The sequence below is a fragment of the Vicugna pacos genome, unplaced genomic scaffold (genome assembly GCF_048564905.1).
Source record: "Vicugna pacos unplaced genomic scaffold, VicPac4 scaffold_110, whole genome shotgun sequence".
Classification (NCBI taxonomy): domain Eukaryota; kingdom Metazoa; phylum Chordata; class Mammalia; order Artiodactyla; family Camelidae; genus Vicugna; species Vicugna pacos.
This window is the reverse complement of record NW_027328790.1, coordinates 958,850-986,616: the sequence shown is the minus strand read 5'-3', so window position 1 is coordinate 986,616 and position 27,767 is coordinate 958,850. Positions and strand designations below refer to the sequence as shown.

The following is a 27,767-nucleotide window of genomic DNA, read 5'->3' as shown; positions in this document are numbered from 1 at the left end:
AATAGCTGCTGAATGGATGAACAGAATGTAGTATCTCCATGTAGTGGAAGATTATTCACACGTAAGAGTGAATAAAAAAGAAAAAAAAAAGAGGAAAATGAAAAAGGCCACCTGTTTTTGGAAGTCCACCCTGACTGTTCAACCCACACTTTTCCCTTTGAAACCCAATCACTTATGCTCCACTCTACTCTTTTTGATAGTGCTTACCACCTTCTAATAATCTTTAACGTTTTCAAAAAAAAAAAAAGAAAGAGATGCTGATACCACTTCAAAATATACAAGCCTTGATAACAGCTTGTTAATTGAAAGGAAGCAGACACAAACGGTCAAATATTGTTGATTTCAGTGATCTGAAATGCCCAGAAAAGGCACATGCAGAGGCAGAGAGCAGGTGATGGCTGGAAGGGGCTGGTTGGAGGGGGATTAGGGAGTGACTGCTAGTGATAGGCGGATTCTTTAGGGGTGATGAAGTGTTCTGGAAATAGAAGGTGATGGGTGCTACACAACCGTGAGTTTGCAGAAGACTGCTGAACGCTGTGTCTGGGAGTGCCTGTTGTTGGGGCATCTTTATTTTGTTCTCATCCTGCAATGTGAAGAGCCATCTTCTGCTGTGGCTGTTCTACTCCTGTGAGTGGTGAGGGTCAGAGACTTTGCAGAGTCATGTTTCTTTTTTCCCCCTGGGTGAGTGTAGGCAAAAAAAGATTTAAGCCTAAGAAAGTGCTCCATCTGCAGAAATGTCTTTTTGTTTTGCATGGTGTAAAAACCTTGAGAGCTTTTAATCGTTGAGGCCAGTCTGTGGGAGGAAATAGCCCGTGAAGCCTGTTTGAGCCTGGGAAGCACCGTGCATCTCTCCCAGACACGGGTGGGGATTTCACCCCCGTTCAGGCAGTGAAGGGCCCAGACCCGTGAGCAGACTTGACAATCGTGAATATTTACGTGTATCCGCTGCTTCATCTTGGATATTAATTTCAAGCTGAGTCAGTTTGTGGCGGCAGCCTCATCCTACATCAGGAATTTATACTATCTGCTCTTTGAGGTGAAGACCTGACAGACTTGATTATTTAACAGTCTGCCTTGAATTGATATCTCAGATTCCTTTGTCAAAAGCAAACAGCAGAAATACAGAATTCCTTTAATGCCAATGTGACCTGGAACGAGTTTAGTCTCTGTGCCTCAGTGGCCTTATCTGTGAGTGGGAAAGATGATAACAGTGCTTCCCTCAGAGGAGCTGGTGAGGGGAGAGTCAGAAGCACAAATGGAGGACTTACAAAAGATGCTCTTGAATGACCGAATTTAGTGCTCTCAGCCTGGTGAGGCCTGAGGGGCAGAGATGTCAGAACAGAGCAGTCCTAGCCGGAGCTCGATCCGTGATGGAAGCTGTTATGATCAGTATCACCACTGTGCGTTATCAGGTAATTTTAAGACTTGGTAATATGAATTCTTGAATAATGTTAAAGGACTAGACATCTCAGATCCAGTTTACATAGTCCTCAAGATTTCTTCTGAGAAATGGATGGTTTCTTCCCCATCTTAAATCTGAGATGAGTCTCTAAAAAATTCTGTATTCCTCCATCTTTTTGCTTTAATTTTCCATTTCCTAAAAAACCATGTTTTTAAATGGAGTTAATGGGGACTGAACTGAGTGCCTCATGCATGTTAAGCACTTACTCTCCCAAATGAGGTATAATCTCCTCCGTGATTTTTGTTAAAATTTACTTTCTTAGTTTACAGAGGTAAGAGGCCTCTAATTCTTTTTCTGGAGACTTGTCCATGAACCTGTAAATCTATAATTAATGGACAAAATTTGTTTTATTAAAAAATCATTAGAATATTCTGCAATTCATCCAAAAAGAAATGCTCATTGACTTAAAATGTTTCTCCTTTAAGGGGATTTCTCCTGTTTGGTCTAGCTTAATTTGTTAACAGCCATCCTCATCATCATAATGACCAAACTCACTGTGAGTGGACACCTACCTAAGGCTAAAATGTTTTCCTCATGTTTTAATTCATAGCAGGTGTTTGATTGTAGGTATCAGTATCTCCTTTTTTGCTGCTGAGGGATTGAGAGATGGAGCAGCTTGTCCCAATTACACGCAGCAGGCTGTGGCTAGCTCGGTGCTGGAACCCAGGCTGCACAGAATGCATTCTTAATTGCTCCTCTTATCAGCCTCCCGTTAAGTGGTTACCCGAACACCTGTGACTCCATAAACGGCCGAGTTTAGTGACCTCAGACTGATGAGGCCTTGAAAGGAGAGACACCATTGAGAAGTTGAGACAGAGTGGCAGAAATTAAAATTGTTCATTTTCACAAATTTTTAATTCTCAGGTAATTACATAAAAAGTTATTTTTTTTATTTTAGTGCTCTGTAAGCACTAAAAACAAAACATTAAAAATAATTATAGTGCAAAAGAGAAGTGAGCTCTTAAAGTCCAACCACTGCTAATGATGTTGCTTGTTTTTCTCTTGTGGCCCTTTTTGACAGAAATACTTACAAAGACTGAATTGGTTTTATGTAGTTTTAATATGGAAGAAAAGATTGTCAGTGAATATTGTAAGAAAAGTCTTTACTCTTTTCTTTCCTGTTGATGAATATGTACTTTATTTTCATGGCTTAAGTACATTTCCTCATTTGTGAAATTTGAGTAATATCGTTTAATTTGTCTGACTGTGAGAGGTAGATGCCTTGTATACAAAGAACCCAAGAGGTGCTTAATAAAAGTGTGCTGTCACAATGACAGATATTTTAGAAGGATCAACTCTGAATACTAAAGAGTGTCGCTTATTTCTGATACATATTCAATATGTATTTGTATGATATATTTGAATATGGTTTAAAGTAACAAGGATTCATTTTTTTTTTGGTGTAGTATGAAGTTTTAATGAAATCTGTATCATTCTAGTGAGACAGGGACTAGTTAAATTGCCTTAATCAGATGACCTTGAAGATTATTTACACAGAATATGTATTGTTACAAATCAGAATTTATGTTGCCGTGTAACCATCCACTCAGACATTTAAATTCGTGGGATTCTGACCAGATCCGTTAAGTTTAGTAAAATCCATATTGATCATTTTCAGGGAATAAACTCCTCTATTTTGTGATTAAAGAAAATTTTGATTTTTTTCTACATTCTTAACAGGTTTAAAATATCAAAACATTGATTTGACATGTCACTTTTTTAATAGAGAGAATAAAGCTCATGCTGTTTTATTATGTAAATAAATGTTTTTGTATGGCAACAAAATTGTATGATATCCTGGCTCTTTTAGTATTTTGCAAGATACATAGATAACCTACTGTTGGAAAAATACAAACGTGAATTTTATGAATATAGGCCTAGTACAGATCTGTTGGTTTTTGCTACAGTGCAAGACATGAGGCATAGGAGAACTTTGCTGCTGATTGCCAGGAGGACAGATCCCATGTCTCAGTTTCCCCTCCTGTAAAATGAAGTGGCTGAACTGGATTCTTTCCTCTTCTAAGATGAGTTTCCATGAGCCTATATCTTCTGTTTATATTCAGGAGTATTAGCAATATCAGATTAAATACTGAATATCCCTCTTTCCCCCGAATCAAAGTGCAGCATGTGCTATATAAGTTTTATTTATCTGATTCTCGTTACTGATCCTACAGGCAATTTTTGTGTTGCATCTTTCCTGGTAACCTGGAAGGTCATTTTACCCATAGGTGGCACTGTTGCACCTACTTACAGTCTTAACTTTCCTGTTTGTAAAAGGAGGCTTAAACAACGTTATTTTATTTTGATTACTTTACTTAATGCTTCAGAATAGCCCAATGTCCATTATGTCTGTCTAACTGGAAAAGTTATTCTGCTTATATCTTAGATTTATTCTGTCATCTCACTGTGAACATTTCAGACTTGCTGTGCAAACAATAGCAAAATCGGGCTTTTCTTCTAGTGTTAGAAACCAGTGAGCCGGGATTTTATAAAACAGCTAGAAGCGGCATCTGGAGGACCTTAAAGGTGAAAAGTGTATTGAGTTCCCTGAGTTTTGACCCCGCCGCTGTGTGTTAATTGGTGGTAGGAGATTTGGTACATATACGAAGAGGTGTAGTTTTTGATATGGTTTGCCTGCACGCGCTGCCACTGAGCCACTTGAGCCTGAGTCAGTTCGTTTTGAGTTTTTCCCTCGTCTGTGAGATGGGGACATTCGTATCTGATTTGTAGAATTGTGAGAATTAGAAATTATGTGCAGTGTTTACCACAGTGTGTATGTCAAGAGGGCTCTTAAACTTTAGCTGCTGTTTTGTGTGAAGCCATCATTTGAGAGTCTTTGGCAATTACTAAGAAACAGGAAAATAAGAAGAGATGGTTTTATGATGAAAGATATTTGAGGAGGTTCCATAGTTCCTATACCCATAATTTAGCATCAGCAGAGTCAGAACTGTTACACAGTCGCCCTAAACCAACGTTAAGCCACAGAATTATTTGTTACTTCATATATTTTGGGGTTTAAGGAGATCCAATACTTATACATATGTTGTCTCCAGCAGCCTACTGAGAGATGACACAAAAGAGTAGACAGGCAATAAATGTCTTCTTTGTTACTGATGAAGCCACGTTCTCCATGAACTTCAAGGCTGTGGGAAAATGCGTGTCATGATACTGTGTCCCAGAAATACAGACTCACCCTGTCCCATGTAGCTCTGGGCCACAGCGAGCCTTCCCTTGAGAAGACCTGCCCTTTCATGCACAGGGCTTTCCTGACATGGAGCTGAGCATCCCGCGTGCTTCCCAATGGTGACCAACACTGGAGTGAAAGGAAGGGTTTCACATGCCCTGCTTGTCTCCCCGGACTCACACCTCACTCTGTTAGTGTAATGAGTGCTAGCTGTGGGCCAGGGGCCAGGGGTGTGAAGGGAGAAGCACCCTCCATGGCCCAGAGGAGTGGTTAGGAGACATCCACTCCCTCAGTTTAAACAGGTGGTTGGATGGAACATAAGGGTGCTCCCCAAGAGTGTGTAAAAGGAGAAATAAGGATTTTATTTGGGACTTAGGCTAGCCAGGAAACAGATAAGATGATTAGAGGGGACACTTGTAAAACAATTTGATATTAAGTTGACATTTGTTGAACACCCAAAATGTGCTACATTCTTTTCTGAGCATTTTACAGAAATGAATCCTTCAATCTTCTCAACAAGCGAGTAAGGAAGGTTTGATTGTTATCCCAGTTTTACAGTGTGGAAATTGAGGCACACAGAGGGTAATTAAGTTGGCAAAATCACAGAACTAGTAATTGGCAGAGCTGGTATTTAAACCCTGGCTGTCTGGTTTTGAGGTTCCCAGAGATGGGCTTTGGGTGTTTAGCATTATCGACATCCCTGAATCTTTATACGTCTGTGCATCAGTTAGCCTAGAAAGGACAGGGAAAGGAGTGTTACACAGGAGCTCATAGTCATTTCTTGGCCGCTGTCCACGGAGAGTGCACCGTGATTGGCGTTAATTGACTTCTGGGCAGTAGATCTGTTCGTATAATAGAAATATAGTCCATTGAATTAATCTAGAAACCCTTCCTGCTCCGTTTCTGTCCCTGCTTGCCATGTGACTGCCTGCCCGTGATTGGGCCGTGGAGGAGACAATGTACTCATGGTTGAACTCTGATATTTCAGTCTGGTTCATAGATTCACGTCTTCTGTTACATTAAAAATTTAAGTTTCTGGTTTCCTTGCATCAGTGTCTCATGAGCTTGGTTAATGTGAAACCAGTCCATGGGAGCCCAGGGATGATGACGGTATAATTTCTGAGCACGTTGAGGCACTTCTACCCGTGCAGACGTGGCTGGAGGATGTCCAGCTTCCTCACTGATTTCCCCCAACAGCATGGTCCTCTCCCACCCCTGGATGTGAGGTTGGGAGCTCTCTGAGTAGGCCAGTCAGAGGCCGAGTCCACCAATCAGAAAATGATTTAGTACCTGGAAGTGGGTTTAATAGAAGACAAGGGCTTCCAGGTTGTCAGATGGGCTGTTCGAGTCCATTTGGTGAAAAGCTGTCCACTGTCTGTGGTTGAGCTACTTCTTTGCTGTTGAAAAGTCTGGAGTAGATGAAGGGATTTTAAAAAGCAGAAAGGAGTGATTTCAGGTGGTACGTCCACACCGGTGAGAAGTGATGAATGACCGCCTTTGTGAGTCATAGACAGTCTTACAAACTTCATAAATCAGCTTTAAAAGCTCTTCCATCTGAGTGCACTTCATATGGGGTCCAGATCATCACTGGTCGCACTGTGAGGGCAAGTAACTGATAATGGCAGAAAGGACACGGAGGCATCAAAAAGGTCTCAGTCATTTTCCCTGTTTAAAGGATGCAGCACAGTGTAATATATTTTAGCTGGTTTTTCACTGAAAAGTTTTTAGTGTTTTCTGGGACTCCCCAGTGCCCCAAGGTTCCATGCAGCTGGGTGTCCCCTCAGTGCAGCTCTGTCAGCGCTTGCCCTGGGCTGACGCGGTGTCACGGGGAGCAGGACAGTCAGCGTCCCCAGCTCCTCCGAGCTCCGTCTCCTCATCCGCAGAGCCGGGTTTCTCATCCGTGTCTACTTAGTAGGGTTGCTGAGAATCACACGTGATGCTTCAGGTGTGACTTTTGGTTGTCTCTGTGATTGGCATATAGTTAATATTTGATAGAAACACTTGTTTTTTTAGTATAATTGTAGCACCTAGATTGCAGTGGTTTTTAGTCTGCATTTTTTATAACTTTATTCTTATTTTTAAATATGCACTTATTTTTATTTATTTTTTTTGGAGGTACTGGGGACTGAAGCCAGGACATTGTGCATGCTAAGCAGGTGCTCTACAACTGAGTAATACACACCCTCCTTTTCTGCACTTGAAGGTAAATATTGCTATACACAAAATAGCTCTTAAACACCATCATGGGACCTAGTCACTGTATAGACAATTGAACACGTATACTATTTCAATAGGAATAAATGTTTTTGAGACATACATTTCTGAATCTGTTAATGTGCTTAAAAACGATCATAGGTAGTGATAAACACGAATCTTTGATCCAGTACTTCTTAGAGACTGTTTTGCCATCAAGGGAAATTACATTCTACAGAGAAGGCTAATTGGGTCTCTTTGATATTTAGATGGCTTAGCAGATGATGAAGGCTTTCAAAAGCTGACAGTTTTGTATTTTAAAGTAACTACAAAGTTACCTTCTACAAGTTGTAAGTACTAAGCTTGTGAAGTGCCCAGTAATCCAGGGGGTATGTGTCTGTGTCTGTGTCTGTGTCTGTGTGAACGTTGGTGTGTGTGATTTCAGGAAGGTAGAAAGAAATTCCATATAGACTTCTGATACCTTTCTCCTCCATTTCAAGGTGTTGGCATATATTTACACTAATAAATTGATATTCAGTTGTCATTTGGCATATTGGGAATAAGACTTTCTCATACTTGTTTCAGAAGGATTAGGGAGCATGAGCTTAGGAAATGGGAGGAGATAGAGGCAGGGAGGTTCTTTAAACTTTGTGCAGAATTAGAAACAGTAACTTTTCTCTTTTCTTCTAAAGCAAACTGGCACTGAATTGTAACATACTATTACTCAGAATTGCTTTTCTGATCAGATACATGTACCTCAGATTTTTAAATGCAACATGAATGATGAAATGTGTTTTAGCAGTTATTTTTAAAAGTAGTCTCTTTTCAAGTAAAAGGCTATAGCCTGTTCTTTCTTCTAGCGGTACAAGAAATTCTCATTGTTCTGTTGCAATGATCTATGTGCTTACTTTCTTTTTTTTTTTTCTTTAAGTGCTTTTTTCATTGTGGTTTGAATGAATGTTTAAAATTTCTGGATTTTGATCTTTAGAACATGCTGATTTCTCAGAACTGTTAAAAACCTGATTGTTCACTGCTCTTTGTTTGGTGGGGCACCCTATTGATTTCTGTTGTCTGTTAAAGAGTGAAATTCTTCCTCTAGCCTGCAGATCATTAAGTGAATGGTTTGCAGTGTGCCTTTAAAATTATTTGTATGCATTGAGCATGTTTGTCCAGTGAATTTTAAATTGACTCATTGTAATGACTTTGATTTGATTCTGTGTCTTTTGCTCCTCTCCACAAGAATTTGAATTCTCTGTTGCATTTTGTATACGTGTTCTTTACAGGGGAAGAAATTTTGCATTTTTTACAGAGGTGGGTTTTCCTATCCCCTCTGAATGCCTTCTAAAATTGATACAATAAAAATCAGTTATTGCAGTGCATAAATATTTCATAAATTATTTTTTGGCATAATCAGAAACAATGACCAAGAATGATAATAAAAAATACGAAAACCTTCCTTCCTTTGAAGAATAGAAATCAGGTAGTCAGGCTCCCTCATGCTTTGTGCCTGACACACTTAATCTCATGTCATTGTGTATCATGATTCGGAGATGGTATTGTTTCAGGTTTATAGATTTTTGTTTTAACATTTGTGTTGAATTCTTTCTCCAGGCTGATGTTTCCTGTTGGGTTTGTGGAAAGAGTAGAAGGGAAAAAATACTTTGTTTTGTTTTCAGGAGGCCTGAGTTGATGGGAAAAGAGTTGAGGGTGGGCTGAGGAAAAGAGTGACACTCCCTCTCCTCCTGGTTGAAATTGATAAACAAAGAAATCAATTAAGTATATCGATATTTGACCAAAAGAAGTTAGCGAGCCCAAACTGGCTAGAAATGCACAATGGAAATTACTGAATTCAGCTTCAGAATGAGGTGCTTTACCAAGTAGAAGCAGCTTAGAGCAATCAGAAAATCAGTAATATGATGAGATATAAATGGAATATTATATCTTTTATTGCTGAAACTTTTCTACGTTAAGTTGTGTAGAGCTAAAATTAAGTTTCAATCACCAGGAGTTAAGAGAGTGAGTGGTACTGTAGGATCGTTATTCACGGATGTGCCTAGACCCTGATAGAGTGGCTGAAGATGGCAGGAAGAGACCCACATCCAGGATTTTCATCCTAGGGTGTCCTCCATAATGGTTCCATGTGGAAGCAGATGATTGGGTTAACAAATTGTAACACACCCCAGTCGCCTCTGAATTTTAAGAAGAAAAAATATGCTTTGATACTGCTTTACAAGCAAGTTCCTGTGCATCCTCACTCCAGACGCCTTGCCTTAAAAAGCAGAGACAATGCTTTGCTTGTGTAGTTGAGGTTTTAGATAGCACTCTGCTGGTTGTAAAGCAAGGACCGAGACCCTCAGCTATAAACGCTGGGCTTGTGTGTTGTTAGATAATGTATTATCCCCAAAACAAGGACCTGGCTGGTCTGGTGGTCTGCTTTTTAATGAACATATCTAAAAATGTATCTTGTTCCCCTCACCCCATGACTTCCCTAAAGATACACCAATCCTTTGTACTCATTGTGTATTCTACAATCTCTGCCTCATCCTGTCTTTCCCGAATTTCCTCCTTACTATCTCACAACTGTTAACGAAGTTTTCCTTTGATTATACCCTATAAATATGGGAGCATTTGAGAGGCTTATGGAGATGGCTCCCTAATCCCTCTCGATTTCTTGACTTTTTCCACAGAGTCTTGAATAATCATTCCTTGTCAGTAAGACTTCTTCCAGCCAGAACCCACAGTTCCAGGTGAGAAGGATGCAGGCTTTATCTCTCCTACCGGAGGCAGAGACAGAAGAGAATTGAGATATGCTCCCCCGTGATCCCTTCCTGCCCCAGGTCTACTGCAGTTCACCTGCAGCCTTCTGGCCTCTGCTCAGAGGGCCTCTGTCCCAGGACTGACCTCAGCGTTTTCTTCCCTTGTCAATATTTCCTGTGCCTTTCAGAACTTGGTCTCTTCTCTGCAATTCAAACCTGGCAGATGTGATGGTGGTCAGCGTGCTGGTGGGCAGTCCTTTGGGGACCCCCAGGAGCCATGCTGATTCTCCTTAGTCTCTCAATCGGGGTTACAGAACAGTCGAGCACAGAAGGAAGCCCATTCTCGAGATGTCAACAGAGCATTTCATCACTTTCATTTTATTTTTCAATTTTTGGTGGAGAAATTATTTGTAGTGAACTGTTCCAGATATTTGCCGCCTGCTTTCCTCATCACCATTCCTTGTTGTCTCTGGTGCTAGTTTTATAAACCAGGTTTCTTCTCTGGTCATTTCTGGCAGCTGGGCTTGCCGAATCCTTGATCTGTATTTGAAACAGAATGCTTCCTCGTGATGTCAAGGTGATTTTCCGATTTCTGAATATTTCGTGTACACTCAGCAACTGTTTCAAGTGAAATGCTCTTGTCCAATTTCGGTTAACTCACATTTGCTGATCTCCTGCTTTCATGCTGAGAGCAGTTTCTTTTTCCTCTAATAAAAGTTAGCAATTTGCATTTACTATGGAAGATACTGGCCCAAGGTCCTTTTGTTCTTAAGAGTTTTAATACAATTCACCCATTAAAATGTACATCGGTTTTTACTCTATGCCCAGAATTGTGCGTCCCATTCAATCTTAGAATATTTTCATCCCCCCAACAGGAAGCCCTGTATGCATAAACAGACATTCCCATCTTCCCCATCCTCCCCCAGCCCCAAGGAGCCACTTTTCTCTCTGTGGATTTGCCTGTGCTGGACATTTCATGTAAATCGAGTCACTTCATATAAGTGGAAACGTCTATTGTGACTGACTTCTTTCACACTGAGTAACGTTTTCAATATTTGCTCATGTTGTGGCCTTAGTCACTATTCTATGCTATGCTATTGCTGAATAACATTCCACTCTATGGCTGGGCCCCACTGTTTACCCATTCATCAGGTGATACGCATTTGGGTTGTTTCTGTTTTTGGCTGTGATGAGTAATGTCGCCGTGAACACTCATGTGGTATTATTTATGTGGACATTTGTTTTCAGTTCTCTTACGTGTGTGCCCAGAGAGCACAATTGCTGAGTAAGTCAGAAACGAAATGTTCAACTCTCTGAGGCCCTGCCAGGCTGTTTTCCAAAGTGGCCACGCTGTGTTACATCCTCACCAGCAAGGGCTGCGTGCTCCGCTTCCTCTGTGTCCTCTTTAGTGCTTGTTACGCTTTTTTTTTTATTATACCCTATTGTAGTGAGTGTGAAGCGGTTTCTCCTAGTGGTTTTGACTTGATTTCCCTTACAGCTAATGCTATTGAACATCATTACATTGTGTTTTATGGACATTTGTATATTTTCCTTGAAAAATACCTTTTCAGATACTTTATTAACCTTTTAATTGAGTTGCCTTTTTATTGTTGAGTTGTAGGGTTTTTTTTTCTTCATTTTGAGATACAAATTCCTTACCAGATAAGTGATTTGAAAAAATTTTCTCCTCTGTGTTGTTGTTTCACTTTCTGGATGGTGCCCTTTGAAGCAAAGTTTTAAATTTTGATGAACTGCAATTTGTCTCTGTTTTCTTTGTTTCTTGTGCTTTTGGGGTATTATTTAAACTCTGAGGTATTTTATTTAAGCTTTTATATATAAAATAACTTAATTCTTAGGACCGTTCTAGGAGATGGGTGCAGTTGTTGTCCCCAGTCTATGGATAGGAGACTGAGATGCAGAAAATTTCACTGAAATATCAGTGTCACATCTACCTAGTGCTGTGGGATTTCAGACCCTCATGTTTGTCCCCAGCATTTGTGATCTTCACCACCATGCTCCACTACTGCCTGGAATCGTTAATGAAAATGACTTTCATTTTTTGATTTCTTGTTAGTTTGTTTTCTCATTGGGGACCTCATCTCCTTATTTTCCTTTCGGATATCAGTGTAGATTTATTTTAGGTCTCATGTAGGCAGAAGCATTGCTATCAGTTAACTTCTTTATTACTCACTCTCCAGTGATGATTGTTGCTAGTTGACCTAACCAAGTCATGCTTAAGTCTTTCCTGCTAATGACACTAAAAACAGTCATGACTTATAGAATGCTCAAAGAAAGTACTTGATTGATTTTATTTTGCTACCCAATCAAACCAATCAAGTAAAAACCCCAGTGTTGACACAGACTATAAGCCCTCCAGAATAGGATCACTGTCTTCCTTCTGTTTCATTTATTTGGTCACAGTGTCTGGATAGTGACTTGCTGTCCAGCAGTTTTGTGAGGATATGGTGCTCGTGAATCATTGTAAGGACAGAATTTTGACAACAGACTGTGTTGTTCATTTCACAAGGGAAAAGATAATATAGAAATACTGCTCAGATCTATTTTAAAATTAAGCTTGGAATTTTGAGAAGAATTCAAGAAACCATACAAAGCTCTTTTTCACTAATTTTAGATCTATCTTAGACACATATGGTTACATAGCAGAGTAAGTTATCAAGTACATTTGACAATAGGAGTGTAATATTGATTATTTGTTTTAGTTGAAATATTCTACCTGGGATAAAGTAATCAGTGCCCATAAATGAACAAATATGTTTGTATTTCTATGCAACATGGGAGCAGAGTTCATGTTTCTATATAATATGTATGACTGTGTGTTTTAATCTGTCTGTCAGTGTTTTTATAGTTTTTCAGCAATGTTGTAACTTCAGAATTCTTCTAACATATTCACTCCCGATACTACTGCAGTTTGTACTGTGTATCCTATCTTATGCATGGGATTCCACTGTCCCCTCAGTGAGGAATTTCCTCTCCTATTGAGCTAGTAGCAGAGTTAAAGGAACAGTGATTTCAAGGCCTTTGCTCTCCACGTGTTCGCAGTTTCCTGTCAATCACGATTTTCTCTTTCTTGTGTTTTCATTGTGCAATTAGAATTTTTGAAAATAATTATTAATATGTTTCACCAGTCTTCCTAGAAATTTGATGTGTTTGTGCTTTTCAGTTTTCAATTTATGAAAATTGTAAATGCAGACTTGTTTTTAAGTAGTCCTTTTTCACTAGATATTTGTTTACCTCTTTATAGTTAAAATAATTTTCCCCAATGAATGAATCGGTGTGCATGTTTTAAAAGATACTTTAGTTTTTATTTTTCTTATTCTAACAGGTATATTCGTTGTACAGAATTTAGAAAATAAGGATAAACACAATAATACCTTAAAAATGGCCTCTAATCTCACTTGTAGATACAGTTGTAATGTTTGAAATTGAGAATTACAAGTCCTCTCACTTTGTTCTACTCTTTCAGGTACGTTTTGGTTACTGAGACCCTCGAATTCCCATATGAATTGTAGCAGAAGCTAGTTAGTTATTGCTGAGGAGCCCGCTGGGATTGTGATCAAGACCACGTTGTATGTGTGCTTCACTCTGGGGAGCACTGCCATCCCAAGAATATTGTCATGTGATCCAGGAATTTGCGTGGTTTGTCTTTCCAGGTATTTAGGTCTTCTTTAATTTATTTCAGCAATGCGTATGGTTTACATAGTATTATTTTACTTTAATTTTTGCCTTTATACTGAGGACAATTGTGCAAGGTACCAAGATTAGAATTGTATTATAGCCCCGCAACTTGCTGCCACCATGGACGCTGTGGTCTCTCTTTGCCCTTTGTAAAATCTCGCACAAAATAGGACCTAAGTAACTCTCTCTTGAAAGAATGATTATATGATTGCTGGATGATGCTTGAGAGTCTTTGTGATGATGTCTTTTTCCCAGACTTTCCCCTCTTCTTAAATATGCCCTTTCTCTTCCTTTCCTCCAGCCTGGGTTTCAGCCTGCCTGTGGCATTGATTTTCCTTGTCTGTGGACTCTTCTTTTCACTAGTTCGTGATAATGTTACATGTCGGCTGTGGAAACTTGCTAGATGTCAAGAAAGAGCAAATCCATTGCATGCTAGTATTTTTAGAGTGTGTTATTGAATTATCAATTGAAATTAAATCAGGCTGACCCATTGAGCCATCCCCTGAGCTCTTTTTGCCTTCCTACAGGTGATACTGCTCTCGTTGCTGCATGTGCCCTTCCCCCAGACTTAGTTTTGGAGTTGAGTAAATCACCATCACTGGAGCCCTCTCTTTAAAAGATGAAGAGAACATTTGCTCCTTCTCCCTGCTTGGGGACTTGGATGAGATGAGGTAACAGATAAAGAATGAAGCCCCACCTCATTCTGACCACTGCTCTTTCCGTTCATTTCTCCAGGGGAAGAGTACAATTCAAAAATATAAAGATTGTGAGCTAATGAAATATACAAGACAACCGATCATTTATTAAATACACTTTCATGCCAGAAACAAATGTATTATACACACAAAAAGCACATAAATTACGGTAGTACTGTGGTTACAAACGTGGGCCGAGTTCGAGTCCTGCTCTGGAGTGACAAGTCCTGTGAAATGGAGAACTTGTAGGTCGGCTTAGCCTCTCCCGGCCTTTTTTCTTTCCTGCAGAGACAGGGCTCGCTAGTCATCCCTCCCCCGTAGAGGTGCTGTGGGTTGTAAACGACGCGCGTGGGCAGGCCAAGCACAGCTGCTCGTTCCTCGTAAGTGCAGGATAGCACAGCTTTTGCGGTTACGGCTTTATGATCGCACCGTGTAGACCCTCAGTGCTCCGAAGGGATGTCTTGCGGATTGGAGATGGGATTCTCACTTCTGTAAATACCCAAAGATTGTGTTATTGAGCCTTGCTGATATAAATCTATTCTTTAGAAAGTACATAATGTAGATATATTTTTCAAACATGCATGCTTTTTTTCTTTTATTATTTATACTTCTACCCTCTCATCACGTGGTGTGACTTTTGATGGAATCCAGGAAACAGTCCTAAGCCACCTGCCTCTTCACACTTCTTCGTGATGGTTTTCTTCCTTGACTAGAAGAGGGTTTTGCATAGGAAATTTTGTTTGCTCCCCTTCTCTTGGAGTCTCCCTGTTTGTCTGCCCATCTCTCACCTGTCCATCTGTCCATTTCTCTACCCACTCATTCTTCTGACTTGTTCCAAGAAGCACTTCAGGCAGCTTACAGAAGAACAGATACCAAATAAACAGGTGAGAAAATGGGGCCAAGTTCACAAATTGAGGCTCGGAGTTGAGCCTGTGTGAGAGTTGCAGGCGTGAGACACACGCCTCTGCCTTGTGACTTATAAGATAGACAGCATCAATGTTCCTGAGGCTCCCAGCACACACAGGGAAGCAGGGTTTGTGGGAGATGCTCACTGGCTGTGAAATAAATAAGTGGCTTAGGAGAAGCCCAGCCTTTCCAAATACTAAGACTTAGGAGAATATTTTGAGTGTCTTCCAAAATCTGAGTATTGCATCTTTTCTTTTTCAGAGTTTTATGTATAGTTGGTTAACATTCTATAACTGGAAATCTCTCCAAAACTGCTGCCCACGTGAGTCCCATGACTCGGGAATGGGGTGGTTCTGCTCATTGACGGGTGTTGGCCAGAAACGGAAAATGACAGCCTCCAAGGAGCCTGGGATTAAGCAGTTATGTTTTGTCAGTGCTGTAGATTTCAGAAAATGCTTTTACCGTTTCTCTCCATCTGAGGAAGCAGCGTGCTCTCTTCCCAGCATCAGGAGTTCAGGGTCTCGGGATGGTGGGGGCTGACTGCACTGCCGTAAAGACAGCTGAGCTAGTCACTGCATGTGTGGTGCTTTCACGTAGTGCATTTCATGTTTTTTAAAAGGTTTCAACATGTAGTTAATTAACTGAGTTAATTAACATTTAATAAATATGAGGCTTTTTTGAAAAGACAGTTATAGGCAGAATATAAGTTGTGAACACTTTAAAAATGGCTTCATTAGTGAAATTTCAGTAAGGAAGATTCAGTTTATCTTATTTACGCCTCTCTTTAAAAGTAACAAAGAAACAAGACAGAAAAAGCAGAGGATTACTTCTGTTCTTCCTCTCGGCTTGCAGGTGCCCTCACCTCCAGTGGCATCCATCCAGACACCAGCACTGACACTGGCCGTGCTCAGAACTGCCTCAGCCCTGAAGACACATCTGACAAATGGAAGGGGGCCGCGCCCTGTTACAGCAGGTGCTCTCACTTTGTGGGTCCTTATGTAACTGCGTGGTGTTATTCAGGATCGCCCTTTCTACACTGTGTGACGGTGCTGCGGTGTCTCCTAGTTATTTGTTTCTGTAACTACTCATGTATTTTTTCCAATGTGTGGTACTAGACATCTAAAAATGCATTTTTCAGATGAAAAATAATGTGTATTTAATATAAAAGTCTGAAAAAAGAGTCAAAAGGGTCTATCCTGGTCCCAGTACTCAAAGATAATAATTAACACTTTAACATCTATTTTCTGTTCTTTTCATCAGTGTGTATCAGCTCTGTCATAAAAACCAGTGAGCACTGTGTGCCTGTTTACTGTGTGGAGACCTCCATTTTCCATTCGGCTTATTACACATTTTTCTACAATATTCTATCTCCCCTGACATGATTTTTAATGACCAGTATAGCATTCTGTTTTGTGGAGGCATCGTCCATTTTACTTTGTACTTAAGTAAACTTTTAAATTCCAAGTATACTTAATTGAAATTCTGAAAAGAGAACTGTGGTGGTACCGAAAGTCCCCTACTTCCCTTCCCCTTTTTTCCTGAGAGTAAAAGCTGCTGACAATGTGGAGTATATATTTCATGACCTTTATGCCTTTGTCATATATATATACACACATACATACACGTATATGAGAAATCTATGTATATGTGTGTGTATATATGCTTTATTGAAAAATAAGGCCATACTATATGTTTTCTGTAGCTCGGTTTATTCACTAACGTATATATCATAGACCTCCTCCCACTCCAGACTCACCCGGTCCTTTCAGATAGAGTAAAGGGGTCTCCTGATGTGCAGGTTTGGTCTCTTGTGTAACGACACCTTTCGTGGGAGAGTACTGTGGACAAGGCCTTGGACCACGCTGAAACGCTGCAACTTTAGTGCCCACAGCTCTCCGTGATTTACCGCATCATTGTCTTGATGGTGAACACTTAAGTTTTCTCCATTTTCCACTGTCAGAAAGGGTGTTTGACTGGCATCCTTCTTGTACAAACATTCCTGTGATCTTGTATGAGTATTCCTTTAGCTAAGGTTTCTGGAAATTTAGTCCTTGGATGTGACAACTTCATACATCACAGGATGCTTTCAAGTGAATCTTGAAATTCCTTCTCCTGTGGGGCATGAAAAGATGTAGAATAACTTATGTAACCAATTCTCTATCGCTGGATATGATTTCACTTCAGCATTTCTTCCCACCATTGTAAACAGTGCTGTGCAAATGTTCTGATGAGTACATCTTTTTGAACTGATTTTTTCTAAATGTAACGATTCCTAAAAGTGGAGTTCAGCCTGTGTGCACACACGTTTTTCAGAGTTTACATATCCATTGACATGTCATCCTCCAAAAGATCGCTCACAGTTTGTTGTCTCAAAGATGGACACTAGCTATAATATCTTTTAAACATATTTGCCAATATGACGAGCAAAATGATTTTCATTATTTTAGTTTGCACTTGATGACCAGTGAGGTTTTGAGCATTTTTCACTCATTAGCCATCTGACTTTTAAAAAGTGAATGATCCCTTTTGTCCTTTGCAAACATTTAAGTGGGGGAGCTTCTTGCTGCTTTGTGACAGCTCAATGTGTATTATGAACATTAACCCCTTGTCTTCATCAACATGTATCAGAGAGCTTTTACTTGTCATTTCTTGCCTTTCATTTTGTTCAGTAGGTTCATTATTGTTGTGGCCCAAAATAATCTTAAGATAGTAAATGTCTTCTTTTTGGGTTTTATTCTTAGAAATGCTTTCTTATAATGGTATAAATTTCTTCTGTAGGTTTTTTTAATCTCTAAGATGGAGATGATAATGGTACTTGTTACAGTGAGGAGAAGCTGAATTGATATGAGCAAAGAGTTGTATTTGCTCTTATTAGTACTTTCTAATATTTACGTCATTTTCTGTAATTTTTCTTGTGGTCATTTTGACGGGAATAGAATTTGTTTTTTCCAGGTATTCTCTGATTGTAACAAGACAATTATTAAATTCATACTTTGCTTTTTAATTTGAAATCCCACCTGTAAAAAATACTTATGTATACTAGAGTCTCTTTTTGAGCTCATGATTTATTTCTGTCAATCTTACTTTCTTACTCTAGCACTATATCTTACATATTGTAAAAATTTATTTAATATATTACAGTGTGAATTTTTTGATTCTTTTTTCGATCCCTAAATTTCTTGGCTTGTATTATGACTTTATTATTCCTGAAGAATTCTAATATAATTTTTTCAAGTTAAAAAAAAACAGATAAGTGTTGTCATGGGATTTTTTAGTAATTTTGAATTATCTTTAGGAGAACGTACATCTTTAAAACTGCTTTCCTCCATACAAAAGGTTGATGTCTCTACTTTCACACTTTTACTTTACCCCTCAGTACAGTCCTGTACTTTCTCCATGTACAACATGGGCATTGTTTTTGAGTTTATTCCAGATTATTGTTGATGTTTTTGTTAATTTTTTAAGTGAGAAATTTTTACTATTATATTTTTTAACTGTTAAAACTGACACCTAGGAAGGCAGATTCGGTTTGTAAATACTCACTTTGTAACTTCTCATTTAAAATTGTAAGTATTAAGTACTTGTTACAGAATCCTTTCTTTTCTGTTTTTAAAAATTTGTTTCCAAGATTCTCAAAATGGTCATAGCTAAGTAGTATAGGTGGGGAGACAGATGGAGAGAGGTAGTGTGGCTCATGTACAAACTGTGAGCACTTTCATGGCTGCCTTTATGCTGGAAAAGCTGATAAACAGTCCAGCTTAAACCAGGGTGGCTTTGTATGCACTTGAAATCCAGCTTTCCTGCCTGTATGGTGAAGCCTGGTAGGCGTGGCAGGTAGATGATCAAGGTCGAATGGAGGTTATTGGCTGCACAGAGCACTGTGTCTGAGAATTGGAGACCATCGCCATGGGAAATGCTTGGTGCCAGGAACAATGCAGAGGAGCTGGGGAACCTTGTGTTAAGGATTTTCCAGCCCTGGGAGTGGGAATATCAGACTCTGCATTCAGATCTGAGTTTGAATTCATCCTCTTTAGTTTACTTGTCCTCTGACTTTTGTCAAGCTATATACCGTCTTTCACTTCCTGTTTTCTTGTCTCTCAAATTAGGAGAATTACATCCTGCTGCTAGAGTGTTTGATCAGGTTAAATAATTTGTGTCTATAAGATGTCACATACAGTCACAAGCTCAGTGAGAAATGGGCTGTCGCCTGTTCTTCTGCAGCTCAGTGCTTGACAAGACATGGGGGAAAGCCAGTCCCTAATTTGTGTGTGATGCAAGTAGGAACAAAATTAATGTCTTGCCTTTCCCTAGCAGTATTCTTACAGCTTTGCTTCATTTACTTCTTTCCTCCTTTCCTTTCCCCTTTCCCATCCTCCACCAAAAGAGCCTCTCAGAAAAATAGATTCAAATTACTTTAAAGGTTGGCTCATCCTCATGAAATGATAGTATCATAAAAAAAACTGTGCAAATCCCAGAATATATTTTATATGATTTACACACACACATGTGCGTGCAAACACACACACACACAAAATCAGTCTACCTCCCACTTACAGAGGGAGAAGGTCCACTTTTTCTGAGTTTTCATTCACAGAGAGTGAGAACAATGTCTCTTACACAGACTTTCACCAGGCTTCGTGCATGGTGTTTTTAATTGAATTTCTGTTTGTGGCCATAGATATAGTCTCCTAATAGAAGAGAGAAAGTGGAGACATAGACATTCCGCTGAGATATTGGTGTCATCATATTTTAGTTGTAAAGGACTTAAGACAGCATAGAGTCGCAACATTTTATGGGTGAGAATCCATGATGTTGTAACTTAGACAAGAACCTGGGTCTTCTGCCATCTTGTCCACGCGGGTGAAGAGGCAACTGGGCAGGGGATAGTAGGGATCCTTCCTGCTTCACTTCCATGTTCTTGCTAGTTTTCATTTCAGCTGCCTTTAGTTTATGTTCATGAGGCCACTCATGGGAAGGTCACTCTGTCCTGATAGATTGAGTTTCTTATCAGCGAAAAGCTCTGGACCCACTCATATTTCCCAGAGTTTTCTGCTGACCTGCTGACACTTTATATAATTGAGACCTAAGAAACTACTGAATATAAAATCCTTATTGTTATCGTTTCCCCTCGAGTTCCATAGGAATGGGGTGCTGTCTCAGGCTGTCTAAAGCCAGATCTGAACAAAGATAGGGTGATGGGCTGTGCTGCTGGACCTACACAGTCGAAGGGGATTTCCACCTTAGCTTTATAATCAGGCAGATTAGTTCAAATCTTGCCTTTACCAATTATTATCTTTGTGTCTTGGGGGAGAAACTGTACTTTTTTGTGTCCAAATTTGTTTATCTGTAAATAAGTTCAGTATTTATTTTAAGGTTTCTGTTTTAGAATTGAATGAGCTAATTCATTCATTTATACCTAAAATAGCGATCGCATGGTTCTATGCTGGTGCCTTGGTAGTTGATTACTAAGGAAATCGGCAGTGAGAATGGGGGTGGGGGACCCCTGGATAATAGAGCTTATATTCCAGGATATGCTTGTAAAAGACTGGATGTGCAGTAGATTTTTAGTAAATATCTACTCCTTTCCTAATCTGCATTGATTGTTTATATATCTTTATACAAATATATTAACAAGTTTTATTGCAATTTAAATATTTTTGTAGTATTTACATTATGTAGCTATAAAAATACATGAAATAAAATGATTTGACTTTTATTTTCTTTTCAATAAGCAAAACAAAATAAAATAGAAAAGAAAAAAGTCTTGAGGGAGTAGAAATAATTTTATTTCTGTGGAATCAATTCCGTATAATAGGTCTTTGTCATGTTGTTAAACAGCATATAAAATTGATAGGTTGTGACATACTGGAAATGAGGAAAGAGTGGAGACATACTACCTCTAATGCAGTCATTTTGTTACCAAGTCCAAACTCGTTCTGCTTGCTGCATGACAGGCCAATAAATGGGGAGATGAGATGTTGGAGTAAGGAATAGTGACTTCATTTGAAAATCTGGCAGACCCAGAAAATGGCATATTGATATCCAGTAGAACTCTCTTCCCCAAAGCAGAATTCAGTCTCCTTTTATACTAAAAAGCGGCGGGGATGTGGTTGGTTGTTGCAAACTTCTCGCTGTACGAATTGTTTGTCCTTGGAATCCTTTGTTCCTGCAGCTGTCCATGGTGGGTCAAATTAAGGTGCCCCCGTAAAACCTCCAAATGAAAGAAAGGTTATTATCTATTTTGAAACTTGCCATCTGTACATAAGTGTAGAAGAGCTAATATCCTTAAAGATCAGAGCCCGGAGAATAGGCTGTCCTGGATATTTCAGGCTAAAGGCAACTTTTTTTTACAAAAGGTGCAGAGATAGCAAGTCGGAGCCTAGAAAACAAGGTACAGGTTTAAAGCCAAACGAACACATCTAACATGGAGTCAAATTTGTTCTTTTCTTTTACAATTTCTTTTTCTAACTCATAAATAATTTTAGTAAGAAACATGAGAAATTTTTTTTATTATTGCTTCTTAATAACGGATTACAACTACACTTTAGTGAGCAGGGATGCTGTGCGTGCCTTGGGGTCACAGCAAACTCTTGTTGGGGGTGGTCGACCCTGTAACATACTGGATGTCCCATGAGTGTTGGTGAGGGTCCCCCTAACCAGGGGCTCTCTTCGGGAACCACCATATGGGCATTGACCTCTGGAGACCTCTTTTTCAGCTGCAGGAAATTTTTTCAGATTTTGTGATGGAAAAATCTCTCCAGCTGCAGATAATCAGGGAATAAAGGAAGAGGAAAAGGGCTTGAAGTAGAGTAGAAGAGAAGGACAGAATATCAGGGAACGTGGGGGCTTGGCAGCGGGGCCTCGGGAGAGAGAGGAGCAGAGGTGTGGAGGGTCCCGGCTACGGAACTAGCTCCTGCACCTTTCCCCGCACCCAAGCCACACAGCTTTTAATTGGGCCCAGGACTCCCTCCTGTCTGGATGTCACCCTGGGCAGAACTTTGAGAATCGAAGCTAAGGGGTGGTCAACACTCACCTAGGGGGTCACTGAGGACTTTGCTCAAGTCCACATTGACTTTTCCAGTCATGTGCCTTCACCTGTTCTTTATCTCAGGATCTGAGAAGCAGGAGCAAGGAACTCATGGAGAGATCCAGGAAGATATCTGACTGTGTTAAGAGACGACAGTCACAGTGACACGTGGAGCGAAGACACTTGCAGTAAAGTAAAATAACTTCACAACTATTGCATCAGAGCTGCAAGTGTGAGAGAACCTAAGCCTGTCTCAGAGTGCAAGGGACAAGAGAAAAGGAATGGTAAAATTACCACTGACATTGGAAATTTTGTTAAAAAGAATGCTACTGTTAATTGTATCACTTGAATGTATGCAGGTGTTTTGCTATGAGCATTCATAGGTTCACAAAACCCCACCAGCCACTCTTGCTCCCATCTGGTGTGGGCTTTCTCAAGCACAGTGCCCTTCCTGCTTGGGTGGGCCACGCTGCTGGTCCTCGCCTGGGGCCGGACTGCTACAGGACACTGAGTCCCCGAGGCACGACCTGGGATACATGACAGGAACATCTCTGCTCTTGGCTGAGGGCCTCCGTTTCCCCCTGCAGTGTAAGAATGCCGGTGACTCAGTTAGAAGCATGCATCCAAGCCATCCTTCCGTGTCATCACCATCTAGAAGCGGTGCCTGAATATTCTGAATTTCTGCAGAATGTTGTTTGCAATCACCTTGAACAAGTGAGTGTGTGTCCTCTTTCAAGTGGAGGAATTACTGCCGTTTTCCTGGAACTTACTCACCACTAGTTCATCTGAATTTTCTGTGCTAGGATTCAGTATAGCCTGCTAATAACTCTGCAGTCAGATCTTGAAACCCTGATGAAGAGGATTATTTATTTTCTTTCCTTATATGATAGTATTTTACTTTCAAAATTCTGAGTTTTCTGTTCTTGGAGGAATTTTTTTGGGGTTTGGAGAAACAACTTTGCTCTTACCATCTTTGTGACCTGTTGCTATATGCATCTCACCTGTCTTCTGTCACTTGTGAGGCGGTTCCATTTGTGACCCTGTCCGGGTTATTCATGTTATAAAACATAAAATCTGTAAAAGTACAGAACCCTTTTACTCCGAAGACATTCCACAAATACTCCTTTAATCTGGGTGTGGTTTTAACAAGACACAAACATTAGAACATATACTTGCAGGTTGCCAGTGCAAAATCCCCAAATGAATAGTCTAGCTCAACATCTAAAATCTTTCTTATCTACCTTGGATATGTATGGATAAGTGAAGCAGTTTGCTAAGAACCCAAGACCAGGTTTAGGATACAGGCTGATGTAGCTCAGCGGGTCCTCCCAAGCTGATGCTCTGCCAGAGAGTGGGGTTGAGGGGAGAGGGCATGCCCTGCCCTCCATGAGCTGACAGTTTCATGGCAAACACCTTCACAAGGTGAAGAAATTGGGGTTTCTTCTATGAACAGTGGGTCTGAAAAGAGCCCAAAAAGCATGGGAGTGACACAATCCCATTTGTCTCAAGTAGGGGAGAGTGGCTGTGGGGCCACTTGGGAGACTCGTGAGTCCAGGTGGGCAGTGTTGGTGGCTTCCACTTGAGCGGTAGGATAGTGGGTAAAAGCGAACAGATTGAAGGCATGTTTAGATGGTAAAAAGAAAGATTTAAAGCTGTCTGTGAAGGTAGGATGGAGTAAGGCCCAGGTTTCTGGGTGGATTAATGAGTTAAATGATGGTCCTGCTGTGTTCTGAGGAGGGAAAGCTGCAGAGGGATTTCTGGGGGAAAACTGATGAGTTCAGCTGTGGGTAAAGTGAAAGGTTGTTAGATGTGTGGTCTGGGATCTCAGGTGAGAGCCAGTAGTGAGTAGGGAGAGGGGAGAGAGACTTTCAAATAATTTTATCTTGTGAACATACATATAAGGATGAGTAATGACACACTTAACCCCTCTATATTCTGTATTTAAAACCCAGTAACATTTTGTTATATTGGTTGCAGGGGTTCTTAATTTTTTAATACAAATAAAATAAATAGAAACAAAATAGTGGAGTTAATGAATATCTTAGAGTTGATGTGTGTCCTTGTATGTATTTTGATTTCTCATCTTTATAAACATAATCTACAAAAAGTTAACTTGCTTAGAATAAGAGTTAAACACAGGGACATGACACACTCTGTTGGGGGTTGAAGGTGATATCTTTGGCAAATTATATAGCCTCTTTTTGCCTTTGTTGCATCTTCTGTGAATGCCCCCGTGCCCCTCATCACAGCTGATTTCCTAGACTAGAAGTTGGGAGGGAGGCTGCTGAAGGGAGTAAGAGGTGGCAACTGCTAGGAACAAAGAAGACAAAGACAAAAACAGATTAAAGCCGAGAAACTGAGTCCTAATACCCTCAAAGGAAAAATAATCCCGCAGTGTTTTGAGCCACTTATCGTAAGGGAAACAAAATCACGTGGATCCAAATCTCTTGAGCATATGTATATTGTGGGTGGGAGGGTATCATCAGAAAAGGGTTGAGAAGAGGCTTTTTGGTTTCCCTTAACGTTTTCAGTAAGAATGGGGTGCAGAAGCAAAAACCACCCGCTACACAGTAGAAGGTGTTGTTTTGTGCGAAACTGACCAAAGTTTGGAAACCAGTCATCAGTGGTGCTGGGAAATGAAGAGGCTTCTGGATTGGGTGGGGCACTTGCTGTGACTTCCAGGTGACCTGCTGGCTGGGGTCTGTGAGGCGGGCAGTAGGTTTGCAGTGTGACCTGGGCATAATCCCTAGCTCTGAGGCTGCTGGTCTGACTAGCAGACCTGGGCAGATGCAGTCCTATTGGGGCATCTCGCGATGTGGACTGGGACACCTGCCATGCTGAGGGCGAGAGGAGGGATCCCCTAAGGGGGTGTCCCTGTGAAGAGTAGAAACGTCCTCCTGCAGGGGAGGAAGAGCCTCTGAGCAGCGGGCCGGATGCACAGGCAAGAGCAGCCTGAGCACGGAGATTTCGGGGACCTGGAAGTCATAAAGTGGCCCGAACAGCCTTGTTCCTGAGAAACTGGAGGGAAAAGATGCTGCAAATGCAGGCTAATTTCAGACCCTGTGGTGGGTCATGAGTGATAGGAAAGAACTGGTCAGGCAGGCACGAAAGAACCCTGTGGTTGTCCCAGTTGGGGCGTCACACCAGAGGGAGGAGCAGAGTTATAGACTTTGTCACTTTTTATCTGTGTGACTTTGAACAATAACACCCCACCTCTCTCTATATATATCTTCATCTGTAAAGTGACAGAGTGACAACTCGTGTCATCAGAAGGCTTAGTTTAGCTCTGATCCTCATTGTCCAGTCCTGTCAGTGCTGCCCTGCAAGGTTCTGCAGTGGGTGCTCTTACCCTGAGATGGGAGGGCGTAGAAGGGCATTGTAGCACCCGAGGGCAGGAAGGGGTTGCTTTAAAAGCAGACATGTAGCCTCCTGCAGCTGCAGACCTAGAGGCAGTTTGGTTTATGGTCGTGGAGAGGACTTTGGAGGTCTTAGCATCGTCTTAAGACTTGTTTTCCCTTGGGGACCTGATTTGCCTTTGCAGATTAATGTTGAAGATTTGGGCTCTGGCAAAGCTGTTTTCAGAGATGGGTATATATGTAACATATAGTATAAAATGAAAGGTTTTATTTAATATTTGGGACTTTGTAGCTGTAGGGAACAGCTCTGTTGGCCTGGTTTCCACGGAGGACACTAGCAGTCGTCAGAGCGTGCGGGAGGGCAGGCAGCCTGCAGTGCTGCTGCAGGGGTTCTCCCCAGCAGGACGCTCTGCTGAGTTGACTCTTCTCTGAGTTTGGTTGCCAGAGGAGCAGACAGCAAAGTAATGAGTTCTGGTGGGATTGTATAATGACAGGAAGAAAGAGGGAGCCGTAGTTCTTAGGGACTACTACACTCTTTTGGTTCCTGATCCAGTGTGTCCCATTACACAATTGATGAGTTGTGTCTATTCTGGGACTTGATTGAAATAAACGTGCAGCCTGAATATTAAGAGTTATGTTTTATTTGTCAGAAGGACTCGAGCCAGGATGACCGCCTCTCAGAACACTCTGAGGGACTGCTCGCAAGAGTAGGGGAGAAGCTAGGATTATATAGGAGCTTTACAACAAAGACCAGGTAGTCAGAACAATAAAACATTGCTTGTTATCTAAAGAAAGCCAGGTATCTCAAGTTCATGAATTTAATGCTTTTCAATATATGGGAGGAAGCCAACATTTGGGCTGACTGAATATATACTTTAGACAAGCACCTAGCTATCTAGGGCCAGTAATCTGTCCTTTCTTATTCTGAGTCTGCTCAGAGGGCACCGTTGTGAATGGCTGCAGGCCTGTCTTCACTGGGGGGTGGCGGCAGCCGCTGATGACTTGTTTTCAGCATTCTTTGTTTAGTGACATGGTTGCAATATTTTCATTCAATTTGTAGTGTTTTCATTCACAGAAAATTATGGTATTACCCTGATTATGGATAATCTGGAAGCTTGGAATGGAACCGAGATGGAATTACTGCAGGTAACTTCTACTTTAATAAGCCATGTGTAAACATGAACACGGAGGAAGCATACAAAAGGATTCGGTGGTGAATGGGAAGGGTTTCTGCACGTTACAGGAGAAGGCAAGGCAGAATTCTTCTTCTTTGTGGGCAGGTATGTGAGTCCAACTTTCCTTTCTGAAGTGCTTTCTGAGAACTGTTTATGGTAATGAACCAACATTGACAAACGGTGACACACATTGCATTTAAGAGCTGGCTGGCTTCAACTTGGGTATTGGACAGGTGGAATTCATAGGCAGTGGTCAGGTGGATGGGACAGAGATGGAGCCCAGGCCTGGGCCCATATTCAGGTTGAAATCGCCATTTACTCACCATAGCGCCTTGGACTTGAATGTAACCTCTCTTAAACTGATGGTGAGTCTGTGAAATGGGCATGATAATATTCGTTACTTCCTGGGCTTGTTGTAAGTTCTGAAGATTATTATAGCACACATGAAGCACTTAACACACTGACACTTAGCAGTGTACACTTTGTTCGACCACCACGCTTGGTGTGTGTCAGAGCCTTAAAGGCAGCATGTGTCTGTTTAGGATGCACTGGTAGCCCCTTGGCTACTTTGTGAATTTGGTGATTTCCTTTAATACTTGTAACTCTGTGTGCCATGGGCAGTTATTTTTATGGACAGATGAGGAATCTCAGGGTAAAAAAGACTGTGTAATTTGCCCAAAGTCAGACCATAATTTTGTGTGCAGGGGCCTCGGTTCAGCATGGGCTCCTGGGCCTTCTGCTCTCTCCGTTCAGCACCAGAGCCAGATGTGGGCTCGGCTGTTTCCCAGCCCAGAATATCCGGCAGGCCACAAGACACACCTGGTCCTGTGCTGCTTGAGCAAAATCTCCAGAGGAGAGGCAGTTACAAAAGGGATAAACATAAAAACAGACGACAGCAAATTGTGATCAGCTCTGAGAAGGAAAGGAACACGTCTGGCCGTGCAGAGCTGGGAGCTTTCCCATCGGGGCTGCTCTGGGGGCGCTCATCTCAGCTAAACAAGCTGTGCTGCTGCACCAATGCAGGAAGGCAGGGCGCGTGTGGCCAGGTAGACAGGGCCTCGTTGATCGTACTCATTCCCTATTAAGTGGCAGGTGTCACAGGCACTTAACTAATAAACAGATGTTGGCCAGAATCATCACGCATTTTGCTTGGTAGTTTTATTGGCGCCAACTTTGAGAGGAGGTCATTGAAGCTGGGGAGTTTGCTGCATGCCCGTGATTACCATGGAAATACCCACACTGGTCTTTCAACCTAGACTGGTGTGGCTGTCATGTCCCAGCCCTGTGAATGGCATCGTGCAGCTTCTCCCAAGTGGC

At 41.0% G+C, this 27,767-nt stretch overlaps 2 protein-coding genes across 3 annotated transcripts in view; both read left to right on the top strand.

Annotated features, from left to right (window-relative positions):
- Positions 1-27,767, top strand: part of LOC140694902 (uncharacterized) — a 1,054,641-nt gene that overhangs the window by 130,537 nt on the left and 896,337 nt on the right. The window lies entirely within an intron of this gene.
- LOC140694904 (trafficking protein particle complex subunit 9-like) overlaps positions 6,829-27,767 on the top strand; it is a 33,286-nt gene continuing 12,347 nt past the window's right edge. The window contains exons 1-4 of one of the 2 annotated variants that reach the window (XM_072957919.1): positions 6,829-6,849; positions 13,080-13,266; positions 15,745-15,865; positions 22,507-22,633. In XM_072957919.1, coding sequence (XP_072814020.1) covers positions 13,185-13,266; positions 15,745-15,865; positions 22,507-22,633 — 330 coding nt within the window. In that variant the 5' untranslated portion in view covers positions 6,829-6,849; positions 13,080-13,184. Of the gene's footprint in view, positions 6,850-13,079; positions 13,267-15,744; positions 15,866-22,382; positions 22,634-26,350; positions 26,422-27,767 lie in introns of those variants that run through there. The other variant, XM_072957920.1, reaches the window with a different exon arrangement.